This window comes from Sinocyclocheilus rhinocerous, unplaced genomic scaffold (assembly GCF_001515625.1).
Source record: "Sinocyclocheilus rhinocerous isolate Xijiao unplaced genomic scaffold, SAMN03320098_v1.1 scaffold988, whole genome shotgun sequence".
In the NCBI taxonomy this organism is placed as follows: Eukaryota; Metazoa; Chordata; class Actinopteri; order Cypriniformes; family Cyprinidae; genus Sinocyclocheilus; species Sinocyclocheilus rhinocerous.
The window spans coordinates 1,764,777-1,783,075 of record NW_015650363.1 but is presented as its reverse complement, the minus strand read 5'-3'; the positions used below and the strand labels follow the sequence as shown (position 1 = coordinate 1,783,075).

Here is an 18,299-nt window from a genome sequence, read left to right as displayed (position 1 = left end):
AAAACCCTGCCCACAGTCTGAAGTGCCTGGACGTTCACTCAGCTTCCTGTTTCCCGGCAACAAGCATCTCAGTTCTGAGCCTCCACCTTTCTGCCTCCAGGAATTTTTTATTCTTCTATTACATGATAAAATATGCTGATGTGCATGTTTTTACTAATTAAAAATATTTATCCTTTTTAGTTTTACAAAACAATTTTATTACCAAAATGTTTTTGCATTGCCACTTACTATTAGGCCTAGGATTTTATTGGATCATGTCAATAGTTAAGACATTCATCCAGACCGTCAAGTATGTAAAGGGGACAAATAGACAACTGAACAATCCAAAACTATAGAGAGAATTGGAAAAGAAAAAAAAATCCCTCATAAAAACCTGTCCTACTATTGCAAAATGCATGAAAGGGGTGACTATTTGATGCCCTGCATAATATGCATTTACAAGGCAATTAAAAAGGCAATGAGAAAGGGTTCTGCATTAGAATATCCAATGGGGTGCGAGAAACGTTTCTGCTTCCCTTCATAGGAATACAATTAAAAAAGTGTAAATGTAAATAGGCTATAGGTGCGGTATGTCATAATTAATATAATCCTTCAGCACTGAGGCTGTATGTGGTTAGGTTATTTTAGCACTACATTCACTTACTGGGCATTTAATGAACTGCTTTTGCCAACTTAAATATAAATTTCTGGCAAACAATAAATATCTTCAAATATTTATAGTGTTCAGTAATAATATAAAAATGTGCAGTGTATGTGCAAACGTTAAAGTACGTATAGAAACGCATCCAGTCATCATTCAGTCACCATTTAATAATATGCCGTTTCAATTTTTTGCACTCACATGGGCACATAAGTTGTTTTGCAGCCATCACGTGACTGGTACGTACACTAAAACCTCACAACAACGGCATACATGCGTCAGTAACTGAAAATTACGTCTGATTACCGTGAACGCCTTTATCTCATGTGCTTAGTTCTGTTAACCAGCAGTGGTCGCTGCAGTAATATTTGTAAAGCTATTATTTTCACACCGTTAAGTATTCCGTGACATAAATACTGACCTTATTATATCAATGACAGTCAACAAAGGGGGGGGGAATATGCAATTTAGCATGCTTATTACCTTCCTTGACATACTCTTTATACTTGGTAAAGTCAGTCAGTCAGTCAGCCATTAAAAAAAAAAGTTCATTAAAGAAAAAAATAACACTACTCAGTCTCTCTATATAAAAAAATGTATTTGCCTTTTTGTGCTTGCACTCAAATTACCAAAGCTACAAAATGCAATAACACAATGACCAATCTTTTAAAAAAGGACTGACATTTATATTGCTATTATTATTATGTAATATTATCAGTCAAATATATGAGCCATTAAGGACTTTTGGGTGTTTCATTTATTGACCATAGTACAGAAATAAAACAACACTTGTCAACAGAACACAACAGGTAATGAACAGTGTAAATAAATAAATGGCATAAAAATGGCAACAGAAATAAACAGTAACACTATCTTTTAAGGTTTGTTGTGTGCATGCTGTTGATTACATTATCTAAATGGTCTGTTCATAAATATGTTTTCCCTCAGCAATTTAATAAAGTGCTATATCTAACACAATCTTGCATACACGTTGCTTAAATCTTTTTTAAATTTTATATTTTTCTATTGAAATATTACTTTTCAAATATAGGCATCTAAGTTTTGTCAGTCATTATAAATGATTAAAATAAGAGTAGCATCATTTATATACATGTTTATAATTTTTAACACATTTCAACAAGTGTTTCAATTGATACAGAAAATAATAATACAGATAATAACCTTCATGTCAGATGAATAAATTAGTAAGTAATTTTATTTGTATATAATGAAAATGTGCATAACTCAAACACAAAGGTTTTCCTGTCATGTAAAGTTAGAAGTTACATTTTCAGCCGATTTAACAATGTGAATATAGTACTCCATTAATACAATACAGAAATCAGTTGCCATGTACAATACAGTGAAATCTTCCAAGCAGTTTATTTGACTTTGTATGTACCATGTACCTGACATTTGCTTTTGTCTGCCATACTGATCATTATCTGTGACTATAATTTATTTTAAAGAACTGACAAACCATTGCAAAAATTTAAAGTGAATTAGCATTTTTCTTGCCAGCATGCATTCTCCATGCAAGTGCATTTTTATCCTCTGAAGGGGCTAAAGACAATGACTTTTAGACAATATTGTATTGTATTGCCAGAGGTTCTCCAAAGGTTCCTAGTTATATCCTCACTGCAACACACTAGCACAAGAAATATAGTTATAAGCAGGCCCACACATAATTCACAAAAAGTTCAACAACTTCCACAGAATTGGAACATCTGTCATTCACAAAGTTTTACACATCTTCCACTCCTTGTGTTTATTACATACTTTGCTTATTTTAAGGTTTGCCTATAAGAGTACATTGCTCTCAGCTCCATTTAACACATTTTACCGTGTTTAAATCCATACTGCAGAAAGATTTAGTCCTAAACGCTAAAAAAAAGCTTGATTCTGTGGAAACAGATTTTAAGACAAAGCATATGTGCTTGTATCTTCTAATAAGTACTGTACATAGCTTTTTATTCCATAAGCAACTTGTATTAATTCTAGTTTTTAGTGCCAGACAGAAAAACAATAAATATAGTCTCACTATTAAAATACATATCTAAAAACATTAGTCATTTAAGTTTTATCTTATATAGCAAAAGCTTGATAATTTTGGATGCATAGGATTATATTATGTCATCTAGAAGGTGTGGTGCACCAACCCAGTCAAGCATCCTTGGTTCAGATGCTGCCATGATCATACACATGAACTGCTTTCCGGTTCTCTTGTCAATGGGATAGATGGTGGTGGGGGTAAACCTTTTGTTGCTCTCAACAAACTCACAAAGCTGGTTGTATATTTGTGGAAACTCATGGCGAAGGAATACGCCCCGGGTACGAAGCTCCCTTTGAATGTTAATGAAACAAATTTCTCTTGCTTTCCTGCCCTCTTGGCCCTCCTTGTCAATGTCAGATGTCCCAGGGGGTGGGGTGAGAATCAGAGTCTCCATTTCACATTCTTTCTTAAAGATTTTTTTATCTGGGCTTGAGGAGGCCAATGAGACCTTAGCATACTTGCGAACTGTTGGCATTTGTAATTTGGGAGAAGGAAGTTTAGGCACTAGGTCTCCAACAGCAATGGATACATTCAGGAGGAAACATTCAGTGGGGTCATATTCCTTGCCTGCATTCTGCAACTCTTTGCAGTATTGCCCAAGGTTGTCTTTAAAACTGTCTAACTCTCGAAGGGACAGATATGTTGGAGAGATAGTGAGGCTGTCAAGACCAACTTGAATAAAGTTATCTGCACACCCAGGGTTTGGAAAACCCAAGAACAGTACTCCTTTTCCACGGGACAGATACCCTACCGTAGCAATGCGTGAAAAAGCTTTATGAACGTCAGAGTTCTCTCGACAATGTTTTAGTATGTGCCTGCAAACACTACTAATGCGGCCATAAAGACAGCTCTCTTTATGCGTGTCCCAGTCTTCTCGCCTACAGTTTCTGGAGCAGTAGTAGGTATAACAACTGTGGCAGGACTTGAAGTACAAGCAAGCATTGAATGTAGTGTCTTTGCGTAAGCATTTCCTGTTGGAGCACACCATAGTGTCATCCTCATCTGCAATATGGTTCAAAGAGACATCCTCAACACTCCTCTGAAAACCCTCACAACCACTGTCTGGGTCTTTAAATGTGTCTGGGCTGGTCTTTGAAGAGTCTGTTTGTGTGTTCAAAAGTCCTGAATCCTCTTGATCTATGTCCCGCTTCCCTTCTTTGGTCTCATCATCCTGAATCAATTGTTTGAGTTGGTCTATCAGATCCTTACTTGGTCTCCTGCTATTTTGAGGCTTGTAATCAATGACTAGGTCGGCTAGCAGCTCATCAAGCTGTTCGAGGCTTTGCTGCAGGGAGTAATTATTGTTCTTTCTCTCTGTGGATTCTGGTGGGTTTGCTGGTCTTTGTAAGTTGTGCAAGTTTGCTGTTTGACATCGTGCTGCATTTTGGGTATTCCAGCTGCTAGTTCCCCCACCTCTCTTGTTGCTATTTTCTGCACGAATGTCATTGTCAGTAATTGTAATCTCTGGGGTTACAAACCATTGCCCCCTCGCACTGTTTTGTCTGTCACCAGCACACTTTTCTAGACAGTTTTCAGAGACGGACAAGGCAGCATATCGTCTTGGCGAACTAGAAAGGTTCACAATAACCGGTTGTTGACTGTTATCCGAAGGAACTCCTGGCCTTCCATGATGGAGAAGGTTCTCGTAACTCCTGCCTCGTGAAACGCCATGTTCTCTGTCCATATGAGGGATAATAATGTTGTCCCAGGATTTTGAGTAGTTCCGGACATCTGCTCCTAAACGACTTGGCTCAGTAAAGTCATTGGGATACCACGGGCTTATTGATGGCACTCGCTGAGGAGTGGCCTGTGAGGATGCGTACTGACTGGAATATGTAGCAATGCTTGACCGGTTCCAGTCATCAGAAAAGACCTGGGACATACGTGGCCGCCGCCGTCCCTCCGTATGATATGCTCTCATAGGAATGTCTGCTGGGTAATGGCAAGGCCGTGTACAAAACATCTTTGAGGGCTCAGAGGGAAAGGCATATGCTCTTGGATCCTCCTGAAAGTATGTTTCATTCTGAGGGGTGGATATGAAGTATGGCCCTGGCTCACTCACTGAATACGGTCTACCGTAGAATGGATCCACGGGTTCACGATGGGAATCTGCATAGTATGAACGCACAGGCAAAGTATGAACCCAGCGAGTCCTTGGGTCAAGTACATACTGACTGCTGATGGATGGATTTTGGCTGTTGCTGCTGTTAATACTGTTCTGGTCATCCTGACAATATGTCCTACTAGGTGGGGGAACTGGATACCTGCAGGGATCATCCATGTAGAAGAACTTGGTTGGGATGTTGGGATTAGACAAGGTTCTGTACTCCCTTGGGTCTCTAGGAGAAGTCCTTCCAAAAGGGTTCTCTCCAGTTTGAATGTAACTACCAGACTGTTGGGAGCTGTTGGGATATTGATAAGCTTGCCTATAGTCCATGTTGTAACACTCACTGGGAGTAGGCGTTCTAGAGGTGAATATCTGACTTGGAAATGAGACGTTCCTGATCCCTGATGTCGAAGAAAGCTGCCAGGGAACATTACTTCTGTGAGTAGGCATCTTCCGTGCAGTGTGCTGGAGAACTGAGGCATCTGGCTTAATATCAACACGGCACCTGACGTGGGGAGTGTTTGCTTGTTTCTCCTGTCTGCTCTCCTCAAAACAATCAGAAACATAGAGGGGTGTGCGGGGTTGTAACTTGATTGGATGAACCTCATTAACTAAAGCCCTGGTTGAATGTGAGGCATCTCGATTTGGCAAACTTTCAGATCTCTTCTGGGGGTCCACTGGAGATTGACGCCTCATGGTTGCAGGTGGAGAGACTGTGATGGGTACAGGAGTCAGGGTGGCTCGAACCCTTGGAGCACTTTTTGAGCGAGGCTTGCCATGAACACTAGTCCTTGCTGCCTCGTTGGTTTTGTCTGTGCTGATTTGTTGATGGGAGAGTCTTGAGTTGAACAGATCTGGTGAGGAAAAACGTAAGTGTCCCTGCTGTCCAATGCCATTCCAGACTGCATCCTTACTTACTGTTTGCTGATCAGACCTGTAAGGATACTCCATGGACGAGGAAAAGTCCTTTGGGTCATCCAATGACTCAATGAAGTCAAAGCTACGGCAATGTCTTTTGTTAATGGTTTCAAAGTTTTGATCCAGTGGGCCAACCATTTGGGAATCACATTGCTTTGAAGATCCAGAATACTTTGAGAGCCCACAGTTAGGGCCAATTTTTATGTCTTGATACAAAGTTGATGTTAATATGTCAGGGGGATCCGTCCGTGTCATCTTAAATAGACCCCCGTTATTTTCCCCCTCAGTTGGTGTCTCCTAGAGAGAATTTTTAAAAAAGCATTATTAGTTATACATTTTCTGAATACAATTATTTAAATAGTTAAATATAATGGATAAAGGAACCCATTTAAAGTCTGAAAATAACCCACTTATGCTTAGAAAAGACCATAATATATTAAAGAGAAGATGAAGCATAATTTTACAACTTATCATTGGATTTTCCAGATGCTTCACAAATAATCTCGCTTTAATTGGACCACTAGTATATGTACAAATGCACACATAGTAAATTATAGGCATCATTTTTATATCTGCCAAAGGGAAAAAGACTAATGCCAAGCCACTAAGACATGTTGGAGAAAGTAGATGAAGAACATGGCAAAGTTTGAAGGATATCTGTATATATATATTATCTAAATGTTTTACAAATTCATCATGTATATGTCTGGTAAATACAGCAGAAACTTAGACCTGCATGTACTATATATATGCCTAAAAATGTATATTTATTTAGCTGCAATAATAGTCATTTTGCTTAATATGATAACTGCAGAGGTTCAGTGAAAAACATAAGACTAAGACATTATAAATGTCTTCACAATCAGAATTAATGTAAATGTTATCCTTCTATTAAATGCCATGTCATGCATAAACATCAGTCTGTGCAGAGAAATTGCAGAATGCTAAACAAATAAAACAACACTGAATGGAAAAATCTGAATTAATTATGAAGATGGAGGCCTTGCAGCATCTCAGAAGAATAAATTAGTGTATAATAAAACTCAGTGAAGGACAGGACAGTCCTTTGTAAAACATGACTAATTTTTCTATCTTTCTGTTGTATGCTTGAGCTCTGTGAAAGCTCAAGCATAAAGAAAGAGTTCCAGATATAATGCCATATTATATATTTGGGATTTTTCTGTTTTGCACATAATAATCTATTTTTAAAATGTGAATATGAAATATAATACAAACATTTCCTTTTTTTTAAATTGTCTTTCAAATGTAATCAATTATTTCTATCAATGCATTGTTTTTCTTCAAAAAATACAGTTTTACCGCATCCTGCTGCAACAGCCTTTCTTCTGCCCATTAATAATAGTGCCACTCTGGTCTATGGGGAAATAAAATGAATAGAGTGGAAATAAAAAAAAAGGTTAAAAAGGGGAGCATATAAACTAGTAAATGTCAGATGGTAGTTTTACCATAGACAGTAGATTCATTGCACATTACTCATTTAGAATGCAGAAGATTTGTTCTGATCCCAGAATTCAGATTCAGCTGTGCCTAAGATTGCTTAGAAACACATAAGAACCATGCAAGTGATGCATTTGTGCACGTTCTATATTTATGCTTGCTCTGATTTTCACTGTTCCTCAGTACTTTGCTCTCTTGAGTCTAGCTTCCTTTGTCCTATTAAATATTTGCATTTCAGAACAAAGAATCATTTTGATAAAGTTTGTCTAAACCCTGCTTCTGTGTGTGACACTATTCAATTACACTGGTTATTTTTTCACTGAATGTTTACCAGTGGTCAAACTACATCACTTGTTATTTATCCAGCTGACAGCAAAATGTCGGCACATGTCTATCTGTGCACTGTATTAGGTTCAAAGCTTTGTATTATGGCTATACAAATTAGATTTTGTTTACATAATATAAATGTTATTGTATTTGGTTGCATATTTATCCTGAGATACAGTAGAACAGCTGTGCAACATTTGCGAAGGGTTAGGAGCTAATTTTGAGGTTATTTACGATGTTGGGCTTTTCAGGGATTTTTGAAATAACAGTAGGAGCTACGGAGCCCCACTTACTGACTACCTCCTTTCAGCCAACTCTGAAAACCATCTGTTCATCCTGCTGAGAGAGGACTGACGAGCAGTTTAAACACACACACACATACACACACACACATACACACACACACACACATACACACACACACACACTCACACCTTCACTCTTTTTACTGGATTAATTTAGAATAGAACTAGATTCTTAGCTTTTCAACATATTATTGCATTGTGAATGTATGTTTGCATTAACAATACTAAACCAAGTTCTTCATACATTGCAGGGCAAAATAAAAGCACAGTAAAAACATGTGCAAGTGCCTAGGTGTCACATGTATGTTCCTGTTTGCCCTTATTTGGTTCTTCCTGTGTCCTCCTGTCCTCATTGGTTATCATTTGTGTCCAGCTGTGCTTCATTAATTAGTTTATTTGATTCCAGGTGTGTCTCGTTCCTCCCTGATTATCCTGTTTAAAAGCCCCAGTCCATTCAGTTAGTGTTTGTTGGTTCTTGAATGTCATCCTTGTGTGTCTCCAGACATTCCTTGCCTTTTGAGTCATTAAAGACTGCTATTTGAAGCTATCGCCGTGTCTCCTCGTTCCGTGCTCCTTGAGTAAGTGTGACACTAGGGTTGCACAATAAATCGTATTTCAATTGTGTTCATGATTACTGCTTCTCTCAATTAATTAAAATATAATTGTCTGTGATAGTTGCCCACTGGTTATTTATCCTAAAAAGGTTTCATTTTCATTTCATTTGACATTTGCGTTATCTTGCATTGGTAACAAGACTCCTCAAGCCTTCAAACTTGTGGTTGCCAAATTTTAAGAGTCTAAATCACCAATCAGAGCTTTTCTGTTAAATAGATATATTTTCGGCCCAGAGTTTTACTTAATCTTCCCAACCTGGCAAATTAAATCTGCATGCAAACCTCAAGGATGAACTAATAAATGTAAACATGAATTTTGCTGAATACATTTTGTTGTTTTATAGAAAAACAACATAATTTGGAATTGCTTAATTTAATATTAGGAATTTCACTGGTTTAGCTTTTGAGAGAAGCTTTTGTTGTACCAGTTTTCATAATGTCAAGAGTACTAATTTTTATGATAAGTATGATACACCAGGAAACTAGATAAGGTAAAATAAACCATGTGAGTTTATGTTCTCTTGATCTGTGGTTATGTGAAAGTGCAATAATTCTGAATGTAAAAAGACATTTCTAGAACGTCAATAATCATTGTTATAATTTTTGTTCAAAATAATTGTGATTATCAGTTTAACGATTATTGTGCAGCCCTATAAGAGACACAGTATAACTATATATAGTAGGCCTAATTTCTGATGTTGAATCTTTCATGAAAATGCTTTTATTTCATATCAAATGATCTCTGGATTGTATCTTAAAATAAATATCAACATAAACTGACATGAGTATTTTTGTGCATCCTAAGGAATGGACTGACTCACAATATCTGTAGACAGTGGTAACTCCTCATCTGAGAAGATCTCAGGTACACAATACCACTTGGACATAAAGGGTAATAAAACTCCAACGGAGCTCGGATCAGATCTGCTGAGGCTCTGTGATTGATGCAGCTGGGACTAGATGACTTCCATGACTATTGTATTACATGTCTGCTGGGAACAATTTTCGGGGCACAAACAAAAATTGCACTTTAAAGTGCACTAAGCACTTCATCTACTTTTAGAAGCATTTTCTCCAGTGTTTCTGCAGCCAGAGGTGAACCGGCTCATGTGTTTGGCTGATAACCCACAACTTCTTTGTGTCTCAAAATCTTGAATGCCGTCTGGACCCCTCCATTTACCAATTGTTAAAGAGAGCTGAATCGCACATTTTAAAAGCTATTTATAAAACACTGTCACTCATGGCAAATGCTTACGAATCAGGTTCCTTTGGGCTGCCATTTTCATGGTTCTGTTTAGCTGACTAAGGGTATAAGTGTCCTCTTGGTGAGCTAATATCTGCCCACCATCTCTCACCGTCTCCTTCGCTCTTAACACTGGAGAAGTAACATATAAAAGCTAGTGCTGATAAGCTTGGTGTTGGTCCACATATCACATATAATTAAATAAAATATTACTGTATCACCCCCATTTGACCAACCTCTCAGTACAGTATTAGATTACACTGAATCACTGAGAATAAAAAGATATTTTCCTTCGGTCAGCAAATGCTTTTTGCCCATCTAACCAGCATTTAGCAATAATTTAGAAGGACACAATTATTTAAAAGGAAAATTCCACAAATAGAAATATAATGAGGACAGAAAATAGAGCATGAGAGAGAGTTTTAAGGTCATTGTCATTTTTCTTTTAGATTAAAACATTACAAAGCAAAACACATCCATCTTGGGCAAGGTGGATGTTAATAATTCCCTTCTTCCTTTATGCAAGGTGGCTTATCAGCAGGCGTTTTCACAGCTAGCTGCAGAGCCAGTATCTGTGACTGAGACCTGACTGTTCTCGCACAGTCAATCACCACCTGTCTGACACTTCCATCACAGTCTGCCAAGACTAGCTTCCTCTCACTTCTTTACCAGCATTCAATATTGAAAACAACCACTTATAGGAAGTAAAGTATGCACATACATTTGCAAGGGAAGGCATGTGAGTTTACCGGGAGTTCTGAATAAGCTGGTCATAAAATATGATCTGATCTTCAACTAAAGCCAGGTGTTCACTGGACGATTTTGGCCACATTTGGCCATCTGAGACAAATTTTGCAAATCCTAAAAATTCCTTTGATCCTAGGCCAAAATATGTAGTCTTTGATGGCTACTAGTTTGACATGTTCACCGGCAATCGATTAATGACCATTGCGATCGAATTTTACCTTTGATGAAATTCTGACTGTGTCAGAAGTTTTGAGTCACAGTCCTGCAGTGTGACTTCTCTTATGGCCATCAAATCAAGAATCATAAGGAGAACAGAACGTAATGATGCAAATAGTGCAACAACAATAAACCACTACTTGCTCCAAACACATCGTCTTCAATTTTTTTCTATCTTTCTTTTCAAGACAAACCGTCAAAATGAACGCTAGAGACTGGTATTGTTTGCTAGCCACAATTTTGATTCTGCGTGTGAATGTGGCTCACCGTCACCGAACATTTCATGATTTGTGATGTAAAACTCTGGACAACTCTTCTTGTGTATTTTTAACGAGTCTTAACTGTTGTACAGTCTGACATTAATGACAACTGAGATCACACAGTGTGACATGGCCTATAGTCTCAAGCAACAATCATAAATTACTATTATAAATCGTATAGTGTGCACCCGGCTTTAGTCACAATGAGAAGCACCACCGGACATGTATTTAACCACATACTTTTTCGTGGAACTGTAAAATAATGCAGAATCAGATCTGAAGTGAATCATTTGTAGTCGTGGGTTCACTGGATACGTTGGGTCAGTTACATTGTGAGTGATACAAAAATTCCTTTAAGCTACATTCTGACTCCCAAGACAGCAGAAAGTGTTCGCAGCAGTTGTTAATCTCACATGATGGCTATCTCCTTAAATACACAACCCATTCCTCAAACAAGCTTGCAGAGTGTTTTTTTTTTCTGGCTGGATATGAGGCAAAGAGGCTATATTTGGACACAATGGATAACGAGAAAGATGCATCTGAGTATCTCAGTGAAAGCAGCCCAGCTGGATAATTCTGTAGTTTGGAGATTTGGAGGTGAAATTTATTTTCTTTTCCAACAAGAAAGCTCAAAGGATTTTTATAGGAACTGAAAGTCCAAGCAATTATGCCTACCTATAAATCATATCTGTCTTAAAGTGTCTAGTTTATAAGGTCATAAGACAAACAAAGTGGAAACTCCAGTTCTCTTTTCAACTGCAAACATTCATTTAGCACATTTATTTTCCTCTTAAATTGCACAACAAAACTAGATTGCTGCCATTACAATCATTTTTGCCACTGGCTAATTCAGGGGCATATGAGATTAAATTATAGCTAAAACACTGAAAACAGACCATTTAAGTGTATGTTTTTAATATTTTTAGTATTGTAAATTTCCAGAGTCATGATGTGTACCACCTGGGGGCACTCCATCATTTTATAACCACTGTTATAGGTCATAGGAGACCGTTTTACATGGTTAATGTCCTAAAGATAATGGTTTAAACACACACACACAGAGACACACTCTGGAAAGACATTGCTAACAATTACACTTCTTATTAAGTTAAATCAATAAGAACAACAACACAATCCACTCAGCCCTTGAGGGGGTGATTGTCCTTAACATTTCAATATTATAGCACTCATGCATGTCTGTTGTCAGCAATTATGCTATCTAAAACATAATGGAAAAACATATTTTAACTCTAGTCTCTAGTTTGGATGTTTGTATTGCAGAAAAGTGGACCAAGAGGTATAATATTGTACAAGGTGTAATATTGTACAAGCATTTTCTCTCGTTTTTCCCTTTCTCTTCTCCAAGCCACTGCATTTATTCAGAACAGGTGCAACCCTGCTGCAATGTATAAAGTGACTCTTATGTGGGCTTCAGTATTTATGGCAGGGGTGCCCAAACTCTGTCCTGGAGCTACTTAGAGTCAAAGACATGGTTATAAAGAGAGATAAATGCTTAACTTGTTTCTATCTATGTTTATTTTAAAAGACCATAAATCAGGGGTGCCCAGACTCGGTCCTGGAGGGCCGGTGTCCTGCAGAGTTTAGCTCCAGCTTGCCTCAACACACCTGCCTAGAAGTTTCTAGTATGCCTAATAAGAGCTTGATTAGCTGCTTCAGGTGTTTGATTAGGGTTGGAGCTAAACTCTGCAGGACACCGGCCCTCCAGGACCGAGTCTGGGCACCCCTGATTTATGGTCTTTTAAAATAAACATAGATAGAAACAAGTTAAGCATTTATCTCTCTTTATAACCATGTCTTTGACTCTAAGTAGAGTATTATTTTAATGTGCTGATTTGTTTGATAATCCACTGAAACATCTGTGCTACTGGGTAGTTGATGCATAATATGCTCATAATCCTATTTAGGTTAAACTGCACATGAATGATGTAGGCCTATAAGGGAAAGTGTTTTTTCCTTGTTTTGACCTTTCTGCCTTCACTGCTCACTTTAAATGGTGTTATGGCTTACAAATTCATTTTAGTAGCACAAAAAATATTCCATATAGTCTCTCAATTAATAAGGCACTATAAAAACGGCATTTGGTCTAATAATTATAACATTAGCAATAGTTTTAGATTAAATATAACATGCCAAAGCATAGGACTTGTCAACTTCCGAAAAGTAAGTCCTACTATTAAAGTATAGCTACATTTATCTATATATACGTAGTAAACTTACTCCTCCCTGAACCTTCTCCGGACACGCACACATACCGCATGCTCTGTCGCCTGGATACCTAGCAAAACCACAAAGTCAGCTATGCCCAACCTACTGACGTACAAAGCAACCTGATTTACAAGGTCGCCACAATGCGTAACGTGTAGTAGTATCATCAACATCCTCCTCGATCTCTGATAAGGTCGTTAATGAATCTGACAAACACTGATTATCATGTCGTGGTTTTACTGCGAAAATGAAACCTCTGCCCATCCATCGCACAAAAATGTAACACAAAAGCACACTTTGTTCTCGTTTATTGCTGCGGCACGAGCCCCGCACTATCGAGCATCTCTCGTAAAATTACCTAATGTCTTTCGGCGCAAAATACATCAGTAAGACTCAAAGCTACTGCGACCGAAGACAATTTAATTCTTACTAATACTTACTGAGATAAAAGTTTTGTTTTTCCAGTGTATTTCAAGCTTTTAGGAGTGTGCGCATTTATCTTACCGTCTTCATCCATAGTTAAGATCCTCATGATGCTGATAATCTGTGGACTCATGTATCACTGACTGTTCATTTAGAGATTATGTGGTCTCCATATCATGTTAGATGCTTTAAGGTGGGCTGCATCAAACTCCTTAAGTATTGTTGTTCGCCCACGGGTCTCGGGGGCGTACTGAGACAAGACGAGGGGGTGTGACCGCATCCCTCACGCGTTGCGTTTCTAGTGTGAGATGCGCAGTGACTGCGCATGCGTGCGACGTTGGGTGCGCGCTTGAACCCTGCCTGCGCGCTCGTGCGTGTTTTTGTGATGAGCACGAATCTCATGCTGGATAGGCATATGCGATGGCACAGCTTTGAGAAGTGATTTTAATTATGAAGGTGTCATGTCTTGCTGGTAGGCTCCAGTATTCATTTTAAGAAGAAGAGTTTTAAGATATTTGTTTATTAATTCCAAGTCTGTCTATTTATTTATTTATTTCCATCAGGTTGAGTTAATAATATAAAATTAATAAAAATGTGCACCTGATTTTCCCACTAAACTGAAGTTATTTATTCACTTTTCATTTACTTTCTCATATGTGTCATTTGTGTTATAATGTTTAATGTTTATGTAAAAAAAAAAAAAAAAAAATTCATGGTATAATGTATTGGGTTTTATTGAGATCTGTAGTGTGTTTTCAGATGCTATTGATGGGAAATTTACGTTTAATGAGAATTTGTCATTGATGTTATTAGCTTCATTTGTGATATAAAATAAAAGACCAATGTGCTAAAAATGCTATTAAATACAATTTTTATGGAACAAGACTGAACAGAAAACTTGAATGACCCATCCCATAATAATTCTTTTATTGGGCAAACTAACCTCATTTCCTTCCTTTCTAAGAATAGAACTTTACTTGCACTGTCGACCTGCCTGTTTATTCAATTAGCTTAAAACAGAAGTGCACAATAGCAAAGTACAGCTTAAGGGATCAAGTGAGACATACATGGCATTGATGTCCACATTAGTTGAATCGATGGCTGATTTTGTGGACTGTTTAACAAAACAATGCATGTTCTGTGAACATATACTGCACCCTGGCACACTGAATGAGGACACCAGCTTACTAGAATCCTGAGTAAAATAAACATTTGCTGTGTGAGCCATGGGAGCAAGCCATACAAGACCAGGCGTGTTGGTCAATTAGGATTATTTTAGCTGTAAATCTAGCTGTTCGACTCCCACAGAGTGAAACTTTAATTGCTTTATATCTTAGCTTGTGTACATCCTACAGCTTTAAAATAACTGACAGAATTGTAATTCAGTGAACTATTCTACTGGAGCAATTGCATCCCTTCCTAATGCAGTAAAACATTTATTTGATAAGCACTGTTTTCCCAGACTGTCATTGCCATTACAATGCAAAACACTGCTGACAGCTGACATTTTATTGTTTTGTGTCTTATTACCCGTTTTCCTCCTGGTCTCTATTGCATTTGTGTGCTGAGGTGTGACTTAGCTTCTGTTCTTTGTCTCAAGGCTTCTTTCTTCTATTTCGTTGCCATACTATGAAAAGACAGCCTCATCATTATTCTATTTTTTTTTTTTACATTTTACATTTTATACATAAGAAGAGGAACAGAGAGAGAGAGAGAGAGCACTGTGTAGTAACATGAAATTATATTAAGTACACTGTCATTTTGTTATTATTATATATCAAATGTAACATAAAAGCCAGGCAGTTGGTTAATTTTAAGTTACCTTATACAATATAAAAACAATATTATATTGTTATATAAATATAATGTATGTAATTTTACTGTAAATATTGTAGAACATATTATTCAGAGGTAAAACAATTATACATGATTTTAAAATATATTAAGGAATTTATATAGATTTAACAAGGTAATACATTTATTTTTAATTTAGTTTTTATATAATTTATGGAGACAGGCCATTTCCAATCATGTGAACATTCACTTTTTTATTTTTATTTATTTCTTTAATTTGTCATCAATTATTTGCATTGAAATATTTTATGTTGTTTTTTATGTTATTAAGTTAGTGTTAATTGCATTATTTAGTGTCATGGGTTTTGTGTTCGGATGTGTGCGGAAACACAAATTGGTTTGTATCTGCCACAGTGTTGTTACGATTGCCAGGTGGAGTGCCCACAATCTCCACTAGAGGGCACTCCATCCTGTAACTTTGCCATTCACCCCGGACTCCATTTCCTATAATCCTTTGCCTGGACACTTGATCACTGATTGCATTCACCTGTGTCTTGTTACTACCTCCATCAGTCTCACCCTATTTAAAGCCTGGTTTTTCACTCATTCGTGGCTCAGTATTGTTAGCCTGTAGCGTTCCCTAGTTCCCGTGTCTTTCCGTGTTTCCTAGTTTCTTGTTTTCTTGCCTTGCCTTAGTGTTTTTAACCCTGGACTGTTTCCTTGTTTCTGATTGTTTGCTGCCTGCCCTGACCTTCGCCTGTTTTGTTGATTACTCTTTTGTCTCACCCTGGATTATGATTGTTTGCTGGTGTTTGACCTTGCCTGTCTGACTACGATTTTAATAAAAGCTGCATTTGGATCCACATCTCCGTTGTCACACCTCCCATCGTTACAGTAATTCATACTTTTACAAGGAGACTGTTTTTGAAAAATGGTGCAATTAAAAACTATGAGCCGACAAAAAAACCTGCAGCCTGTAATTATTGATTTGTCTAGGAATAAGATCACACAGGTTCTGTTTATCAGTCCTGCCAGGAAACAAAGCCATGTTAACAAGTGATACAATGTGCTAATCCCTAGATTTCCAGAATTTGCAGGATTAGTGGCATCAAATCTTTGAAAGATATTCCGAGCTTTGTTTGAGGCGCTTAGATAGATATTACACAGATATATGACCTAGAATCAGTGCTTGTTTTCTGTGTCCTGCAGCTCATAGAAAAGCTTGTCCTTGTGTTTTTCAGTTTTGCATGTTCATTTCTTCTCTAGTCTGTAGGGCTCACTGAGTGAGGTATATAACTCATAATATCAGTGCTACAGTCATCTGAATTATAACTCTCTTAGCTCTTATGAGCCCTCAGCTGTTCTGAGGCTAATCGAGGCCACGACTACACCTGAGCCTCTCTCTCTCTTTCTCTGTGCCTTCTCTTTCTGTCCGAGCTGAATTTATGGTTCTGTCCTGCTGATAGCAAACTCATTACAGTGTCGGCAGTAAGATCACATGGCAGTGTCTGTGGAAGAGGTACCTTTTGGAAAGCACAGGAGAAATTCATTGGCAGAGACAAGACTGCTGAGCTAAGGGCTGCCATGTTCATCATATCTTATAGCCGGAAAGATGGTGTTCTTAAACACAATGCTAAGCAGAATCCAGTTTAGAGAGCACAACGGCCATTTGTAACTTGAATGTGCGAGGCTTCCGTTGTCATTTGCTTATAGTTATTTTAGCTGTATAAAAACAGCCTGTTATGGTGCTTTATATTGCAAACTGGTATTTGTTGTCATGTTGTTTTAATTTCTTGTAATCATTAACACACTAGTTTGTACCGTTGATAGATTTACTGTTTACTGCACTTTGTTATTCTTAGTTATTTATCTATAGCGACGAATGAATCAGAAGTCTTCCACATTTAAAGAAAATAGCTTACTTCGGCTTTGCAAAATAAGATTGTCATACTTCTGTAGATGATTATTAGCTGATTTTTTTGTCAAGAGCTACACTAACCATAAGCTTGTCCACTTGTCCGCTTGTCAGTGTTTGTGCGTTCAGTATGTGCATTGTAACATGCGCCAGTAGGTGGCGGTAATTGACAGTCTTTATGAGCGAGTCATGGAGCGATTCACTCAACTGATTCGTTTTAACACACTGATTCATTCAGGACCTAAGAAAGTGACGATCAGGGTTGCATTCCACTTGTTTTTTTATGCCCTTCCCTCCCACTTCCCTCCGTCTCGTTCACTTGGATGTATGTCATTGTACTGGTGGAATCCTTGCAATGGGCTAAACTGGAATGCCCAAAGCCCTTGATCACTTGGAATCCGCTATGGAGTTTATTTATAATTTACAGTTTTTCATCTAACAAATTAGTTTGATGCAGTGTTCTATATGTATACAGGTAAGCTTGAGCTGTTTTAAATATGTAAAAATATAATTTGCATATCATTTGTTGTTTGAGATGGGGGTAAATTAAACGCGACCTGTGGTGACGTCACAATCGTGTTGCATTGTGGTATATGGATTGGCCCGAAGCATAAATATGAAGTAAACTCGCTCCCTCTGTCAAAAACGAGGGGTCGAGGGTCTGTCCATATAAACTTCCCTGGTTCACATAAAGAAGTGGAATGCACTTCAAAATGACAGCAGGGATTCCCCCAAGGGGAAGTGCTTAGGGAAGTTTGCAAGTGTGTGTCAAAGTGGAACGCAGCCCTTATGAGTCATTGAATCATCCACTCAGATTTGTTCAACTGATTCGAAAACACTGATTTATTTAGGAACAAAGTGCATGTATGCTTATAAAAATTTATATACATCAGTAGTTTTCTATTGTATCATTTTTTGAATTAAGTCATTATGGCTTGAGTACTTCATAGTCCTTTTTCAAATACTTGTTTTGCTTTAAATGCAAGTTTGTATGATTCGTCTTAGAGCTGGTTGGTTTGGTTTAAGGCTCTTGCTGACTATATTTTTTAAATC

General features: G+C 37.6%; 1 protein-coding gene across 1 annotated transcript; it reads right to left on the bottom strand.

The window, feature by feature from the left end:
• Nucleotides 1-1,431: 1,431 nt before the first annotated feature.
• On the bottom strand, nucleotides 1,432-13,818 carry LOC107711889 (uncharacterized protein C9orf172 homolog). Its single transcript, XM_016516969.1, has 2 exons — nucleotides 13,619-13,818; nucleotides 1,432-6,015 (listed from the first exon to the last, which is right to left on the bottom strand). Exons 1-2 carry the CDS (start codon nucleotides 13,625-13,627, stop codon nucleotides 2,764-2,766), a joined length of 3,261 nt encoding a protein of 1,086 aa, XP_016372455.1. The 5' UTR covers nucleotides 13,628-13,818; the 3' UTR covers nucleotides 1,432-2,763.
• Between the last annotated feature and the right edge of the window lie 4,481 nt (nucleotides 13,819-18,299).